The sequence below is a fragment of the Malaclemys terrapin genome, chromosome 2 (assembly GCF_027887155.1).
Source record: "Malaclemys terrapin pileata isolate rMalTer1 chromosome 2, rMalTer1.hap1, whole genome shotgun sequence".
NCBI lineage: Eukaryota > Metazoa > Chordata > Testudines > Emydidae > Malaclemys > Malaclemys terrapin.
In genome coordinates this window covers 253,456,487-253,471,981 of record NC_071506.1, presented here as the reverse complement: position 1 = coordinate 253,471,981, position 15,495 = coordinate 253,456,487, and the positions used below count along the sequence as shown (strand labels likewise).

General features: G+C 42.4%; 1 protein-coding gene across 18 annotated transcripts in view; it reads right to left on the bottom strand.

The window, feature by feature from the left end:
- MYO3A (myosin IIIA) overlaps positions 1-15,495 on the bottom strand; it is a 351,398-nt gene that overhangs the window by 11,498 nt on the left and 324,405 nt on the right. For all 18 annotated transcript variants that reach the window (XM_054020735.1, XM_054020736.1, XM_054020737.1 and 15 more), the window contains one exon: positions 1,418-1,527. In XM_054020735.1, the coding sequence (XP_053876710.1) occupies positions 1,418-1,527 (110 nt within the window). The remainder of the gene's footprint in view (positions 1-1,417; positions 1,528-15,495) is intronic.

The window sequence follows — 15,495 nt, the reverse complement described above, 5'->3', positions numbered from 1 at the left end:
TAATCAAAATGACATTTTCTTTTGATGAAATTTTTCAACCAGCTCTAATTTTTGCATGCCCAGTTTGAGACACCTAGAGTGGGTCTACACTGCAGTTAGACACTTGTGGCTGGCCCATGCCAGCTGACTTGGGCTGTTTAATTGTGGTGTAGATGTTCGGGCTCAAACTGCAGCCTGAACTCTGGGACCTTCCCACCTTGCAGGGTCCTAGAACATGGGCTCCATCCAAGGCCCAAAGATCTAGACTGCTGGGCCTTAAACTTTGCCACTGTATCCAATGTCAGCAAGAGAGGCTCACTCACTCTTGAAAAATAAACAATTGACTGACATAATGTTAATTCATATTTTGAAAACTACTACTGAAAACTAGGTTCAAAGATGCCCAGTTTTTGCTGATACCAAGTCAGACAAATAACAAATGAGTTTTCATAAAGTACCAAGATTCTTCACCTAACTGTTTGATCTTTGCTTTGTGGATACACTTTGCACCAATAACACATTTACTTTAAGATGTTAATTTCTTCACATAAAATTCCAAATACAGAATTCTGTGTTACGCTTTACATTTAAAAGTCCTAAACCTCACAAGACTTGTTTTCCAGTAAACAGATCCTATTCAACATATGCCCATCTCTATTTCAAAATATGAATGTTTCAGTGATAACTTCTTTTATCCTGCTCCTTTGTAATAATTTCCACTGAGAGGGGGCCAATTGTGACAGTCAGTTTAATCAACTGTACTCTTACCTGATGTTAAAATAGGCCAGTGAGAGACATATGCCTCTAACAAATGTACTTAATTGCTCTCTTTATAGGAACCTTCTGAACTGCTTTTTAAATGTCCCTCTTTCTGCTCACCTGCTTGCCTTTTTCAGTGTTGAATGGCATTACAGTCAAGAGTGGAAAGCAGACACTGATATTTGAATCTGGACCAAAAGCTTTACATGGAGACAGTCAAATCCATTAGTTTACTGAGCTGCTTGTCTTCTCCAGTTCCTTCAAAACAGTGATCTGACATTTGGTAAAGGGAGCTGTATACCAACACTGCATATTTTAATATTTGCTCTCTAGGCAAGATCAGACTTTAAATATATTACAGTGATGGCAGTCATTATAAATACCTAGATAGACAGGTCACATAAATACTTCACTCACCTTGTCTGTCTGTCTAGATAATATCTTATTACCTCACCCACCCTGTCTCTCTAACATCCTGGGACCAACATGGCTACAACGCTGCATACAACAATAATAAAAGAGTAAGTGTGAATCTTGGGTTGTTTGAAATCTGGCTATGGATTTGAATTTTGTGGCCCATCCGTTTTTACTGGAAGGGAGTGTCTTCTGCCCATTGTAAAGGATAGGCTTGACAAGATATGCCTGGCAGGTTTTTCCCACAAAAGTTAGTCAAGCTTACATGTATTAGAGTATAGTATGTGGAGTCTTCAGGATTATTTAAAGTTTTGGGTGTCCGCGGTCTCCTTGGTGGTCGCTGTAGGGGATGAAAGTCTTCTGATTTGGTGGCAACTGTAAAAAAGAGCAAGAGACACTCATGTTCATTTGTTCACAGGATGAGTGTGCGTCATAAATGTCTCTCTTGTTATGTTTTTATCTGACAATGAAAAAACACTTTCAGCTTTTAACACTTAAAAAAAAGTAAGTGTTTTGGACATTTCCAGGACCATGCTTGGAAGAAATGTAGATCTGTCAAACCCACCTTCAACAATGCCCATAACACAGATCACATAGAAATTGCCATGTTGGAACAGATCAATGGTACATCTAGTATGGAACGCTCTCTCTGACACAGGCTAATGCTGGATGTTTCAAGGAAAGGTGCTGGGAGCCAGTGATCAGGTATTTCTCTGTGCCCTTTGTCCTTTTCCATGTCCTGTATGGAAACTTGTCCATTTAATTCCTTATAGCTAAGGCTGTGAGTTTGTCACTGAGGTCACGGATTCCATGACTTTCCATAACCCCCCTGACTTCTGCAGCGGTCGGTGTGGCTGGCTCCAGGGCTGCCTGAGCAGCTTAGGCAGCCCCTGGGCCAATTGCACTGGCTGCCGCTGGGGCAGTCTCAGTCCACCGCCTCCCCCACCTCCCAGCAGCAGCAGGAGGAGTTTGGGTGGGGAGCTCAGGGCTGGGGGTTGGGGTGTGGGAGGGGGTGAGGGTTCTGGGTGGTGCTTACCTTGGGGGGACTCCTCAGAAGCGGCAACATGTCCCTCCCTTTCAGCTCCTAGCTCCGTGCGCTGCTGCTGCCCGCAGGCACCATGCCCGCAGTTCCCGTTGGCCGCGATTCCTGGTCAATGGGAGCTGCGGAGCTGACAGTGCGTGGACCTAGGAGCTTAGGGAGGGACATGTCATTGCTCCCAAGAAGCTGGGTAGGGAGCCTGCCAATCCCACCAACTCCCACCCCCCAGCACCAGCGGGGGGCCCCAGGCTTCTCCCACCCGAGCACCCGCGTGCCCCTTGGACCACCCCCCCGAGCACCGGCGCCCCCCCCGGACCATCTCCCCTGAGCACCTGCACCCCTCCCTACACACCTGTGGCATTCCCCAGGCCACCCCCCCAGCGCACTCGCGGCCCAGGCTGCCACCCTCCCAGCACCTGCAGCACCCCCCGGGCCATCCCCCCGCGAGCACCCCTCCCCCCCAGATTTAGTCAAGGATATAGTACAAGTCATGGACAGGTTACTTGCTGTGAATTTTTGTTTACTGCCTATGACCCGTCCATGACTTTTACTAAAAATACACATGACTAAAACATAGCCTTTCTTCTAGCCACTGTTTAAGTGCTCAGATTTTTTAGTGTCCTAGTTGGGCGCATTTATCTGTAGATTCAACTGCAATCTCATCATCCAATCTCCTTAATTATCTGTCACTTAATCTAGTATAATTGAAAATATAGCTAACGGGGATCTGGTTTATTTCACCTCACTGAACAATGGCTTTCCATTCCTTTATCACATACTAAAATCACGGCTCCCTGTAGTTGCAGCCTGTACCTTACAGGCATTCGCAAGAAATTGAACATTGGTTGGCAAGTAGAAATCATGAGAATGAGAATCAGGCCTAATGTCTTTATTTTTGTTATGCACATTCCTCTTTTATATGAAACCAAACACCTCTAAAGACTTATTCACATATGCTACTGAAAAGCCAGTAAAATATAAACATGTCCTCCATTGAATGAGATATTGCTAATGCCAGGAGTCCCATTTTTTACCTATTAAAAGGTTGATTCTTGGAGACAAGAAAAGAGCAGAATTTACACTTGTTAATGATTTTAAATGTAAGAAGTGAGCAACCCTGCATGAAAAAAAATGTTACTTCCAGAACTGTAAAAGCATAAGAAATATCATCAGACATTTATCTTATCTCATTCTCCAGTCTTTCCACCAATGTGAATATGACCAGAGCAACATGCGCCATATTTAATGGAAAATATTACAAGTAGAGCTGGTCAGAATATTTTTTCACAAAATGTATTTTCATCAAAAGATGCTGTTTTGTCAAAACCAAAACTTTGCCAGGAGGGATCGGTTTTGACAAAGATTTTGATGGGAAGATTTCCGAGTTCCAGGGCACGGGAGAGACCCCTAAAATAAAAAACTGGCCCTTTTTGTTCCAAAAATGGACATTTTTCACACATTTCTGTTTCATGAAAACATTCAAAAGATTTTGTTTTCACTCTGATGCAGAATGAAACCAAATTTGTAAACACTGAAAGTTGTCATAAAACAGAATTGTCATCCCCTGGCCTGCTCTGATTTCAGAGTTAGATATTGGCATCTGAGCTACACTGGTTGGTAAATATGAAACAAAATAGAAAATAAAAGTTCTCTGGACATCCTGAAATTGCTTCATGAAAAGCACACAGCTTTTATATTGACTCTTCTGTGCTGAAGGGTAGTAAGTATTAATACCCATTGAGGTCCTGCACACCCAATCTAAACACTTGCATGCACCATGTGCATCATGGAAGATTAATCCAAAAGCTATGTCAAGGCCAGATCATTTCCTTGGTTCTGTGCAAAGAAGAACCCTCTGTGGATCATAGTCTCTTCACATGGAAAGGGAGAGCCAGGCACCTCTACATCAGTGTTCCCTTTCCTTTAAACCCATGGAGGACTCTGTGGTTGTGGGGAACCAGGAGTATATAGGGAGTGGCTGAGGCAGGAGATGAGCATCGTCCCCCCTGTGCTCAGCATCAACACCAGAGGAAAGTTAATAAAGACAGTGACATCTGTGGAGCTTCTTTTACACTGGGATGGCCCCAGGGTAGGCACTGCTGAGGTGCCTGTAGCAGTGAAGCTGTGTTGGTGCCCTGTTAACAGGGAGCAGGGCAAAGCCAAGGGATAACGTGAGAGTACAGGCTCTCAGCACTGATGGCATTGTGTCCCAGTATATCTTCAAGACTGGCTGGGTTTTAGGCTGGGCCCCTGGTCTTCCCTTCCCTACAACAAAATAATTCAGAGGAAACTCCATGAGGGAAACTTCTGAGTTTCCTGGCCCATACATGGATATTGTACTTGGGGACAGAATCTGCCCCACAATGGCTTATTCACATTGCTAACTACTGAAAGTATATTCCGCTGCAATGGTAATCCATTGAAGTACTGCTGTTCTCCCTGAAGTGAGTTTTGTCCATGAACCAGAGTGCTAACAACGCTCAGGTGGGTAAGGAAGGAAAGAATACATTTTGTTCTCTAAGGGTACGTCTGCACTGAAATTAAAAATCTGGGGATGGCTCATGCCAGCTGACTTGGGCTCACAGGGCTTGGGCTGCGGGGACATCTGTGCTTGGGCTGCAGCCCTACCTCTGGGACCCTCCTTGCAGGGTCCTAGAGCCTGGGCTCCAGCCCAAGCTCAAATGTTTACACCGCAATTAAACAGCCCTTTAGTCTGACTCCCAAAAGCCTGAGTCAGCTGGCATGGGCCAGGTATGGGAGTCTAATTGCAGTGTAGATATATCCTAATAGCTCCCAGAAATTTTTGTTTATTTTACTCTGGGGAAGTAAAATCTATTCTACCTACATCATAACACCTTTTTAATTAAGAATGTGGCACAAGTAGTTATAATGAGAAATGATCATCAGTGTTGGCGCCTGGAAAATTAGCTGTATACATTTTTTGTTATGTGTGATAAATAAGGCTTGTAAAGGTCACTGGTATATTGAGGAGCCAGAAGGAATAATGTTAATTTAAACTGTAATAGGGTAATGATTCCATTTATTGTTTCAGCTTCTTATCTGAAATGCAAACTGCTCCTAATGTAATGAATGGACTATTATCTCAACATTTTACCTTTAAGAGAACAATGGTATTTTTCAAAGTCCGGTATAGATAATTCACTTTAGACAATGACATTTACATACAACTAATTCATTTTACTAAATTGAGATTAAATATGAATCATAGTTTCATTTAAACAGATATACTGGGCCTAATACAGATACATTCTACTTTACTGATTCTACTCTTGTTATGATGCTGGTTTTACACTGGGGCAATTCAATTAGCTTCAGTGGCATTATGGTTGACTTACACAGAAGATAGAGTAGAGTCAATCCCATTGTATTTTATTTGCAAACACATCAGGAGTCTAAATCAGAAATTATAACCTAAAATGATAAAAGTAGTTTAATTAACTATAATAAAAACTCTGTTATATGTTTTCAAAAATTGTATCTGAGTGATTGCTATGATCACATGAAAATCTGGAAAAAATGAACAAAAATGTGGAGCATTAGGAAAAACCCAAAAAAGTAGATCTGTTGTTTTTATAGACACACAAGAGATCATTACCCTACCTGCTATCACATTATTCATTATCTTATCTGACACATCATCACTGTCAAAGACCTAAAGTATACTTTTCTTTCAGATGAAAAGTATTCCAGTCGAAATTAGCTGAGAGAGTCACTCCTTTGCATAGCTGCACTGAAAATTACTCTTCCTACACTCAGAAAAATTATTTTAACGATCATAAGGTCTCAGTAAGACAACTTGCTTTGATTACTGAAAATTATATTGCTAACAAGAGCATCTTTTTACCTAGACCTAAATCATTTGGAAAAATCTGCCAACATAAATGTCTATATTATACTTTCCATATACATATCTAAATTTGACTTGCATGCCCTTGCTTCATGGATGAGATGAGGGTTCAATTGGTTCAAGTTACTTCCGCCTTCCTCCATTTTTTCCAACTCCTATAAATCTCCTGAGTCTGGAAATCATTATTTCCTGCCTTTTCATCAAATGGAGCTCTCCTTCTATATATTCAGCCCCAATGGGATTAAGCACAATTCTTGCAAGTTCCAAGCAGCCTCTGCTAGCTCTACTACCAGCTGCGATAGACATTTTCTCTTTCAATACATCACTTCCTGTTACATACCACAGAGGCTAACTGTGCAATTACTATAATATCTTGGAGATGCAAACTGATAGGCCAAATTCTACTTTCAGTTACACTGGTGTAAATCTGAAATTGATGGAGTAAGTCCAGATTTGAGGAACACCAGTGTAACTGAGAGGAGAACTTGAGTAGTAGTAATTGAGATTAGGAGCCAAAGCAGTGATGAAGTTGGTTTCAGGGGCTTTACATGCTGCAGTACTGACACCAGAAACTATGAAAAAAGAAGTTAGGGGGACTGAATTATTATTCTGGAGAACAGCAGGCCCTTTAAGATTATAACCCTAAAACTCTGAATTTCCCTTCTTTGTGAAGTTCCAAAGAAAGCCACAGATGTGTCTGGATTTATTTTTTGAATTATCCAAGATGTAACTTCATTGATTCACATGGAGTTACACCAGAGGTGAATTTAGCCCTACCCAGAATTTAGTTCACTTACCCAGAGAGTCAACTAGTGGTTAATAGATTTCTTTCTGCTCTTAGTTTTGTGTGTTCTTTTCTTATGAAATACAAATACTGTAGTTGGTATTTGTAATATGGGACAACTCATTATGCATAGAGTAATGAAATCTGCTTTTCATTAGTTGTCAATACTACCAGAGAACTTCTACTTACTAGGTTTTGGTTGGAAGGCAAATTAGATTCATGAACCTTAGAGAAGATGAATTTCTGTGTGCTTGTTTTCCAGACATTCAGCACACCATTGCAGTGGGTGATGAGACAGAAAGCAGGAGGAAAATCATCCCTTTCTATCAGGCCCATTAAACTTTGCTTCTAGAGTCTGTTACTCAGAAAAGGGTCTCTCATGGTGCCTGATCTCTCCATAGTAAATTACAAGATGGCATAATTTTGTCCAGGGTTTCACGTGCATCTAGGAGGAGCTGACCAGCTGGGCTTTATTTCTGCATATTTTAAAGGAAAAATAATACTTTATAGCTAATTTAAATATTTCTAAATCACCTATCTCTCTGGTATTCAGGTGCTACTGGCACTCATATGGTACTTTTAATCTCCAGGTTTCATTACACTTTACAAAGATGGGTGAGCATTATTATCCCTATTTTACTGATGCGGTAACAGAGACACAGAAAGGTTAAGTGACTTGCTCAAGGTTACGTGACAGCAAGTCATTAGCACAGTCAGGAATAGAAGCTATATCTCCTGACTCTCCACTCTACACCATAGCTGTTATGCAAACAGGCCACCATCAGTGACATACATGGATGTATCAGTAGGGAAAAATGTTAGTGGATAAGGAGAATTTAGAATAAAAAATGTTAATAGTACATAAAACATTACATCTATTGAGATTCTACCATTAGGAATACAGCTGAACAGCTTAAAAAAAAAAAGATTCTGTTCAGACAGCATGAGTGCACACCATGAATACAATCACAATCAATAGCTAAAACAAGGAGGTTTTGCTTTAGTGACTTAGATTTTTCTTTTTTGAACCTTAACAATAGCATTCACTATAATCTATGCTCAGGAAGGCAAATTTTTTGTGCTGTATGGGCATGAAACACCCTATCAAAATTTATGTTTGTGCAAGTGATACTCAAATGTTTAAGAAGGACAAGTTTGGATTCCAAAAGTATGGCATAGATTTATATAGGATCAAGGTGGCAAATTCACTGATCAGGTATGTGAGTAGGATGGTTGGCAGTTAATGTTAAGAAATGTTTAACAGTTCTGTTAGGAAATTAAAGCTATTAGAATATACAATTTTGTTGTATTGTCTGGCACCAAGCAACAAAAACTAAACAGAGGTGAGAGAGTTAACTCAAAGGCCTTCCTACTTCATTACTTCGCCCTTATTCAGGCAAAGCACTGACTGACCAAAAAAAAAAAAAAAAAGAATATAGACTTCAGGATTTGGACCATCCACAGCGCTGACTTTTGTTTTCACTGGTGGGTGCTCCTCTCTGCCTCCTCAGCCCACACAAGCGGCAGGTGGAGGTTTGGGGGGGGGAAGAGGCCGAGCGGGGCTGGGGCTTTGGGGCGGAGCACAGGCAGAGCAGGGGCGGGGTCACAGTAAGGGCACTGGGGCCCACAAAAGATTAATCTGGTCCTGTGGGTGCTAAGCATCCCCTATTTTTTTTGGTCGGTGCTTGAGCCCTGGAGCACCCACAGTGTCAGCACCTATGTTCACAGCTATTTGTACGTGTTCTGAGCAAGGCAGCAGGAATTCTCTAGAAATTGGGGTGAGCATCTGTGCATTAGTTTGAAATATTCAAGTACCCACTGCCGAAGTAAGAAAAGCTTGAAGAAGGTCAGTAAATATCACTCCCCCTGCAGGCTTAGCAGTAGCTGCAGATTCCTGGTGTATTGATATTTTGGTAGTGGTCCAGAACTGAGAGCTCAATCCTGCAATGGACTAAGTGCTGTCAACTTCTACTGACTTAAATGGGAGGTGAAGGTGCTGAGCCTCTTTCAGGATCATGCTCTGGGCATACCACATTTAGGACTAGCACAACAATAAATCCCTTGTAGAAACGAATGCCCTGTCTCTGAGCTGCTTGTAATCTGAGATCGGTGAAGCCCAGGATGGAATGGATGGGACAAAGTGGCTGTATACCACCTGTCTGGCCCTCTGGATTCTGTGCCCTGCCAGGGATCTGTCCAGTTCCCAGCATAAACTAGAGCTTCCAGAGAGTTGCTTTCAGGGCTGGTTCTAGGGGTGAGTGAGCAGGTGAGCTGTTGCTTGGCTGCTTGGGTGAGTGGGGGAACCAAAAATGTTTTCCATCAGCAAAACAGCTAGGGTTGCTACTGGCTGCTTTAACTGACACTTGGCTGCCACAGCACCTAAAGGGCCTGTGAAGGGGCGCTAATCTCTGGAGTGCCTCCAAGTGGCAGGGTGTAGCACCACAGTCCTTTTATCACTCCTGGCTTGCCTGCAGGCGGATGTTGGTGTGTCTTCAGTGGGTTGGCCCTCTGGCTGAATCACAAAGTCCTTCTGGGGTAGTAAAGAGTCCAATGAATAATCTATTTTGCCCTCACTACAGTCTTCAGCCCTGGCTCTGGGCCCATTGAATTCTGCCCTTTCTTCAGGTTCCCAAATAAGTCCTGTCCCCTTCTTAGGGTTTCTGCCAATTTACCTGCGGCTGGTAGAGGAATCCAGGCCCACCCAACTCCAGGTTCCACCCCACGGACCCTCTAAACAGCAGCCAGATATGGCTCAATTCAATTAGTTCCTGCTTCTTCCCTGGGCCTATTCCCACCTGGCCCCTTTTGGCTTCACCTTTATCTCAGGGTTAAGGGTCTTGGGTCCTCTTTCTGCAAACCCAGCTATGCAAAATACAGCCAGATACAAACTCTGGCTGTCCCTTGAGCTTCTGGCCAGAGCAGAGGACCCTTCCTCACACCTCTGGTCCCAACTAGGAACTGACCTTCTAGGCCACTCAACTTCTTTTATCTGGGCCTGCTGGACTCTGATTGGCTGTCACTAGTCCTTCTGGCCCTTGGAGGATCAGGTCTCTCTAGCTTCCAAGATGGCTGCTTCAGTGAGGCCTCTCTAGGCAAGGTTGGAGGATCCACCTTTACTGCTCTTTTCCTCCCACCTTGCTGCTTTCTGGGGTCTGGTGTAGTAGGACTGCAGGGCCCCCTGTAGGGAGCTGCAAAGGCCAGGTACAGCCCATCACAGGACAATTATAGCAGCCAAAAAATGACTGGACAGCAGAAGGAGTTGATTGCGTTACTTTCCCTAGCCATGCCCCTCTGCTGGAGGGTTGTTCGGAAGGGGACCGAGCAGGGCTGTTCTGCTGGCCCTATGCCATCTAGATATTCCCCCTACATCTGGGTAACTCCCGAGAAGCTAGTTATACCTGCATTCTGACAGCTTAAAGCAGAAGGAACATAAGCCCAAATCAGGGCCAAAACACCTGAATCTTCACTCCCTTGCATACTGGGCTAGGTCCTCAGATGTATCAGAGCTCCTCATGCTTTGCCAGGACCAAGAGGGGGTAATCTGGAGTGGATCTTTTGCACCCATTTGAATTTCACCCTAAAAGTAGAAAATTCTTTAGTGGAGCTTTTGCATTTGATCTTCCATTTAGGTACTTGAGGTGATGGGAATCATCATTTTCCTGGAAAGAGATATATTCTGTAAATCCTGCTAGTGAACAGCCTATGGAGACTTGTTCATTTCAGGACCCTTGCACGCATTGCCTCATGCCTTTTTGTAAAACTGGACCAAAGTTCTTTTACAGCCTATTTAAAAAACCTGCTGAAATAAGATTACTTTGGCCTTCTCGACACAGATGTATTTTTTAAAAAACTGCATATTTTGCATTTTTTTATTAAATTGAACATACTTTAAAACCTTTTACATTGGCACAACCACATCAGCCAGTTCTCCTGCAGCCCCTTACCTTCTATGATTAGTAGAAATAATTTTCTGCAAAGTATAAAAATGTTATCTTTGGAGCTGCTAAGCTGTCAAAATGAACAATGCCAGTCTATTCGTAGATAAAGGCAGACGCGTTCCTGTTTGGCATACAAAATGCAATTCTAGATTCATGCGTACAGCTGTAAAATGACACATTAAACAAGTGATGTTGAGGAAAATGTGTACAATTATCATTTAAATCATCATAGTAATTATATAAATCTAAATGTCATCTGATTTAAAGACAAGCAAAGGGTCGGCAATCATTGCCATCCACTGATTAATGCCTTTATTGGGGACAGAACAGCAAGGGAGCCACTCAGTGTGAAAACTGCACTAAATAAAAATAAAATCATTGCTTCAAAATGAGTAGGAAAGAAGATGGCAAGGCTTCTTTCCGTATTATAAACAGTATATCACTTAGTGATAGACCATATATGTCTGGCCTAGTTAGCCATACTATAGATAGCTTAGTTTATTGGTTCAGATTTTTTTTTCTAGAGCTGCCCATGATTTTTATGAAGAAAAATTCAGTTTTAGGGATTGCTTCTAGATAACTGATGCTTGTGTGCAGTATCTTTGTTCTGTGGACATGAAGGTCACTACACACCAGAATGGGACACAATAATTCAACAAAAGAAGCAGGTGAAATAGGAGTACATTTCTTACTAATCTACAGTTCATTTTTACATACAGTACATTCAGAAAGAAAAAGTGCAAACCAATTGGTAATGTTTTGTATACAGTAAGTACTTAAATGGAAGCCCATATTTCCCATATGTATTCTGCATGCCCATTTCAGATAATATACAGCTATAGTAAATGAACACTTATTGGGATGTACAGGGTTATTGTTAAGATACATATCTTACTGAAGCCAGTTCTGCTATGCCTAGATTCAAACTATTTGACTTTCAAGCTTTGTAATTACTCCAGTATTTTCTCTTATTTTAATATATTGCACACTCCTGTTTATGCCCATCTGATACAGGAGCTTTGCTTGGTGTACAGGACAGGATTCCCAGTCTGCATAAAACCATTCCCCAAGCAAATCTGAACCCCCTCCTCCTCCCTCTCCCTGCTCTTCTCTTCATCACTATTCAAATGTAGCATTAATCATCCTTTAACAAATGTTCTAAGAACTGATGAGGGTTAATTCTCCCTCAAGATTGGAGCAGTATTGCACGGGGTGGAGCCCCGCTGGGCTGTGGAACTCCAGATGGGGCTTCACACCAAAAGCACATCAGGTTCAGGAGAATTAATAGAATTTCATACATAATGGATGAATAGAACTCCTGACTCCCTGGTCCCAGCTTTAGCCCAGTCAAGCTTCCTTTATGCTTATCAAACCACCCTTTGACAGTTCATTGTCTGGCAGAAGCTATCTTTGTTAGCTTTATTGTGATAAGTAGCATCACTTAAGTAGGAACTGCTAGTTAGTAGAAACTGCTAGTGTCAACTACACAGAACATGCAAGTTTAGCATATACAATTGAACCTCTGAGTTACGAACACCACAGTTAGGAACTAACTGGCAAACCACACACTGCATTTCGAACCAGAAATACGCAGTCAGATAGCAGGAGAAACAAACAAACAAAAGAAAGAAAGAAAGAAAGAAAAAGCAAATACAGTACTGTGTTAAATGTAAACTACTAAAAATAAAGGGAAAGTTTAAAAAAAAGATTTGACAAGGTAAGGAAACTGTTTCAGTGCTTGTTTCATTTAAATTAAGATGGTTAAAAGCAGCATTTTTCTTCTGCATAGTAAAGTTTCAAAGCTGTATTAAGTCAATCTTCAGTTGTAAACTTTTGAAAGAACGATCATAACGTTTTGTTCAGAGTTATGAACATTTCAGAGTTATGACTACAAAAATAATTTTCCTCCTTTGGTATTCACCCCTTCTTGTCAACTGTTGAGAATGGGCCACTTCCAGGGCCGGCTCCAGGCACCAGCTCAGCAAATAGGTGCTTGGGGCGGCCAAGGGGAAGGGGTGGCACGTCAGGCTTTTCGCCGGCAATTTGGCGGCGGGTCCCTCGGTCCCTCTCGGAGGGAAGGACCTGCCACCGAAGTGCCGCCGAAGAAGAAAGCGGCACGGTGGAGCTGCTGCCAAAGTGCCGCCAATCACGATCACGGCTGTTTTTTTTTTTCTGCTGTTTGGGGCGGCAAAAACCCTGGAGCCGGCCCTGGCCACTTCCACCTTAACTGAATTGGCCTTGTTAGCACTGACCCTCCAATTGGTAAGGCAACTCCAATCTTTTTATGTGCTGTAATTTTATACTGCTCACTGTATTTTTCACTCCATATATCTGATGAAGTAGGTTTTAGCCCACGAAAGCTTATGCTCAAATAAATTTGTTAGTCTCTAAGGTGCCACAAGGACTCCTTGTTGCTTTTTGTCCATTTCAAAGGTATTCGTAAATCTGAGGTTGTATAGTACAAACAAATACTGCCAAACTGTGACCTAGTGCAGGTGGTTGCAATGCCAGTCAAGTTACCCTCTTGCTCCAGGTATTAATTTCACCCAGGATGTGTGCTTAGTGACATTATATAAAATAAACAAATTGCACATAAAGGTAATTTCAATTACTGTAGCATTAAGGAAAGCAGTAACATAGGTACCTACAATGCAAAACATGTTTTGTGCAATATATTGTTCTGGTAATCAATAAAATCCTGGGTAGTCAGCTGACACACATCACAACGTGTTTATGGCATCTCTGAGACAAAGAGCGTCCTCTCAGAGGATCACTTCTCAATATGCTGCATCATTGTCCTCAATAAAAGGAGGTACTTGTTTTACAATCAGCAGATATACTTTTTAGTTCCCAGGAGTTTGATCTCCCCACTCAGTGATCTCCACACCATATTAGGTTAATCTTTTGTAAAATAAATTAAAAAAAAAATTGTTAAAAAAACCCATAACCAAGTGGCAAGGATTCCAAGGCTACAAGCATGGGTGGCGGGTATCAAAGGCCAGGGCAGGCTAAGCCTCCCCTAACCCAGGCCATGGCCTGGCCAGGTTCCACCTGAGGCCTCGCTTTCCTCCCCCTCTCCCCTGAAGCCGGCAGGGCCACAGTTCCAGCCGGTGGCCTGGAACTCGGGCCTACCAGTGGGTCGGCCCGGGAGTTGGGCTAGTGGCTGGGGCTGGCTGGTGGCCTGGTGCTGGGGCCGGCCGGGCTGGGGCTCCTCCGGTAGTGTGTGTGGGAGCCTGGGGGCTCCTCTGGCCATGGTGGGGAGAAGTGGCAAGGTCAGTGGGTTAGGCTCCCCGAAGGAGGGTTTCACCTGCCACCCATGGCTACAAGTTCATAACGATGGGCGGGACCTGGTGTGAAATGGACCAGGAATGCACCAGCAATGGGAGAGGGTTGAGTAGCAGCAGCTGAGCAACTCTATACCATACCAGGATTCTCATAGGTAGGGAGAATCCTACACTGGCTGGAGTCACCAGCTTTAAGACAGTTTTGTGACCCATAACAAAGCTACCTTAATGGCCTGGAGAATTGGGCCCTAAATTCATAGCTTTGATCAAAGTGTCATGTGATTGTGGGTGGTTAGCACTTATAGGTGGGTAACTTGTAAAGCAATTTTCAAACTTCTTTTACTGGGAAGTAGTCACTGTCTTCCAATCCTGTTGATTGGAGAAGGAAGATATAGTTTGTTTAGAAACCCTCTTGGAGAAAGTGACAGGGGATTGGTTTGCTGGGGTTTCTCTTTAAAGGAGTAGAGCATTAACTGACATGTTAGTCATCTGGCTAAGAGTTTATAGGCTAGAATGATCATTTGGTCTGACACGGTAGAAAATACGGTTTCATGTTTGATTAGGCTTAAGGGGCTGTCCCTGGTCAGGAGAGCAACTGTGGCTGCGCTTTGCTTTACGGGTTAATACTCTTATACACATTCTTGTTCTGTTCTGTTCTCAGTAAACTTGTGCCCATTCTCCCAATTTTGCCCTGGAACTGCATCCACTTTAAATAGTATCTCCTCTCCACATGCTGCACTCACCTTGCCTATTTGCTGACCGTAGCAATTTAATCAAAATCCAAGCACAGGAAATCAAACTTCTTTTAGACTCTGACCGTTCTTCTGGAGAATTTGCATGAGCCCTCTTGGAAAGGGCATAGCTTGACTATAAAGTATGAATTTCTCTATGTTTATGACTATGAGCTTACAGGCCTTTTATACCATTTTTGCTGTGTCTTGAATGTTTGAAAGGTATGTCTGGCACCTTTCCAAAGGCAGTTAATTGTGCCTTAGTTAAACACACAAGCAAACAAACAAAAAAAGCTTTTACACTTTAAGAAAAAAAAATGTTTTGTTTATGGATCAGAGCTCTCAGATGTATTATTCCTCAAACTATCACATCTGGTGCAAAAAAGGATCAAATGTTGGCATGTCAGAGGTGCCCATATTTGTCTGGAAAGTAGATAGAGGAAATAAATCCTCATTTTGTTAAAAACCACAGTACATTTTTTGGTGAGAAACAAATTTAATTTTATTTGGTAAAGGGCAAAATCATGGTCCTGATAAAATTAAATAGGACTTTTGCCTTTGACTTCAATAGCACCAGGGTCTGACTCAAAGAAATGTGTGACATTCTATGCACCATGTTCAAAAGGAGATGATGTAATACTTTTCACCCATCTTGCCATAGAAAAAACATGGCATTTAAAGGGAAAGTAGGGGCATAGA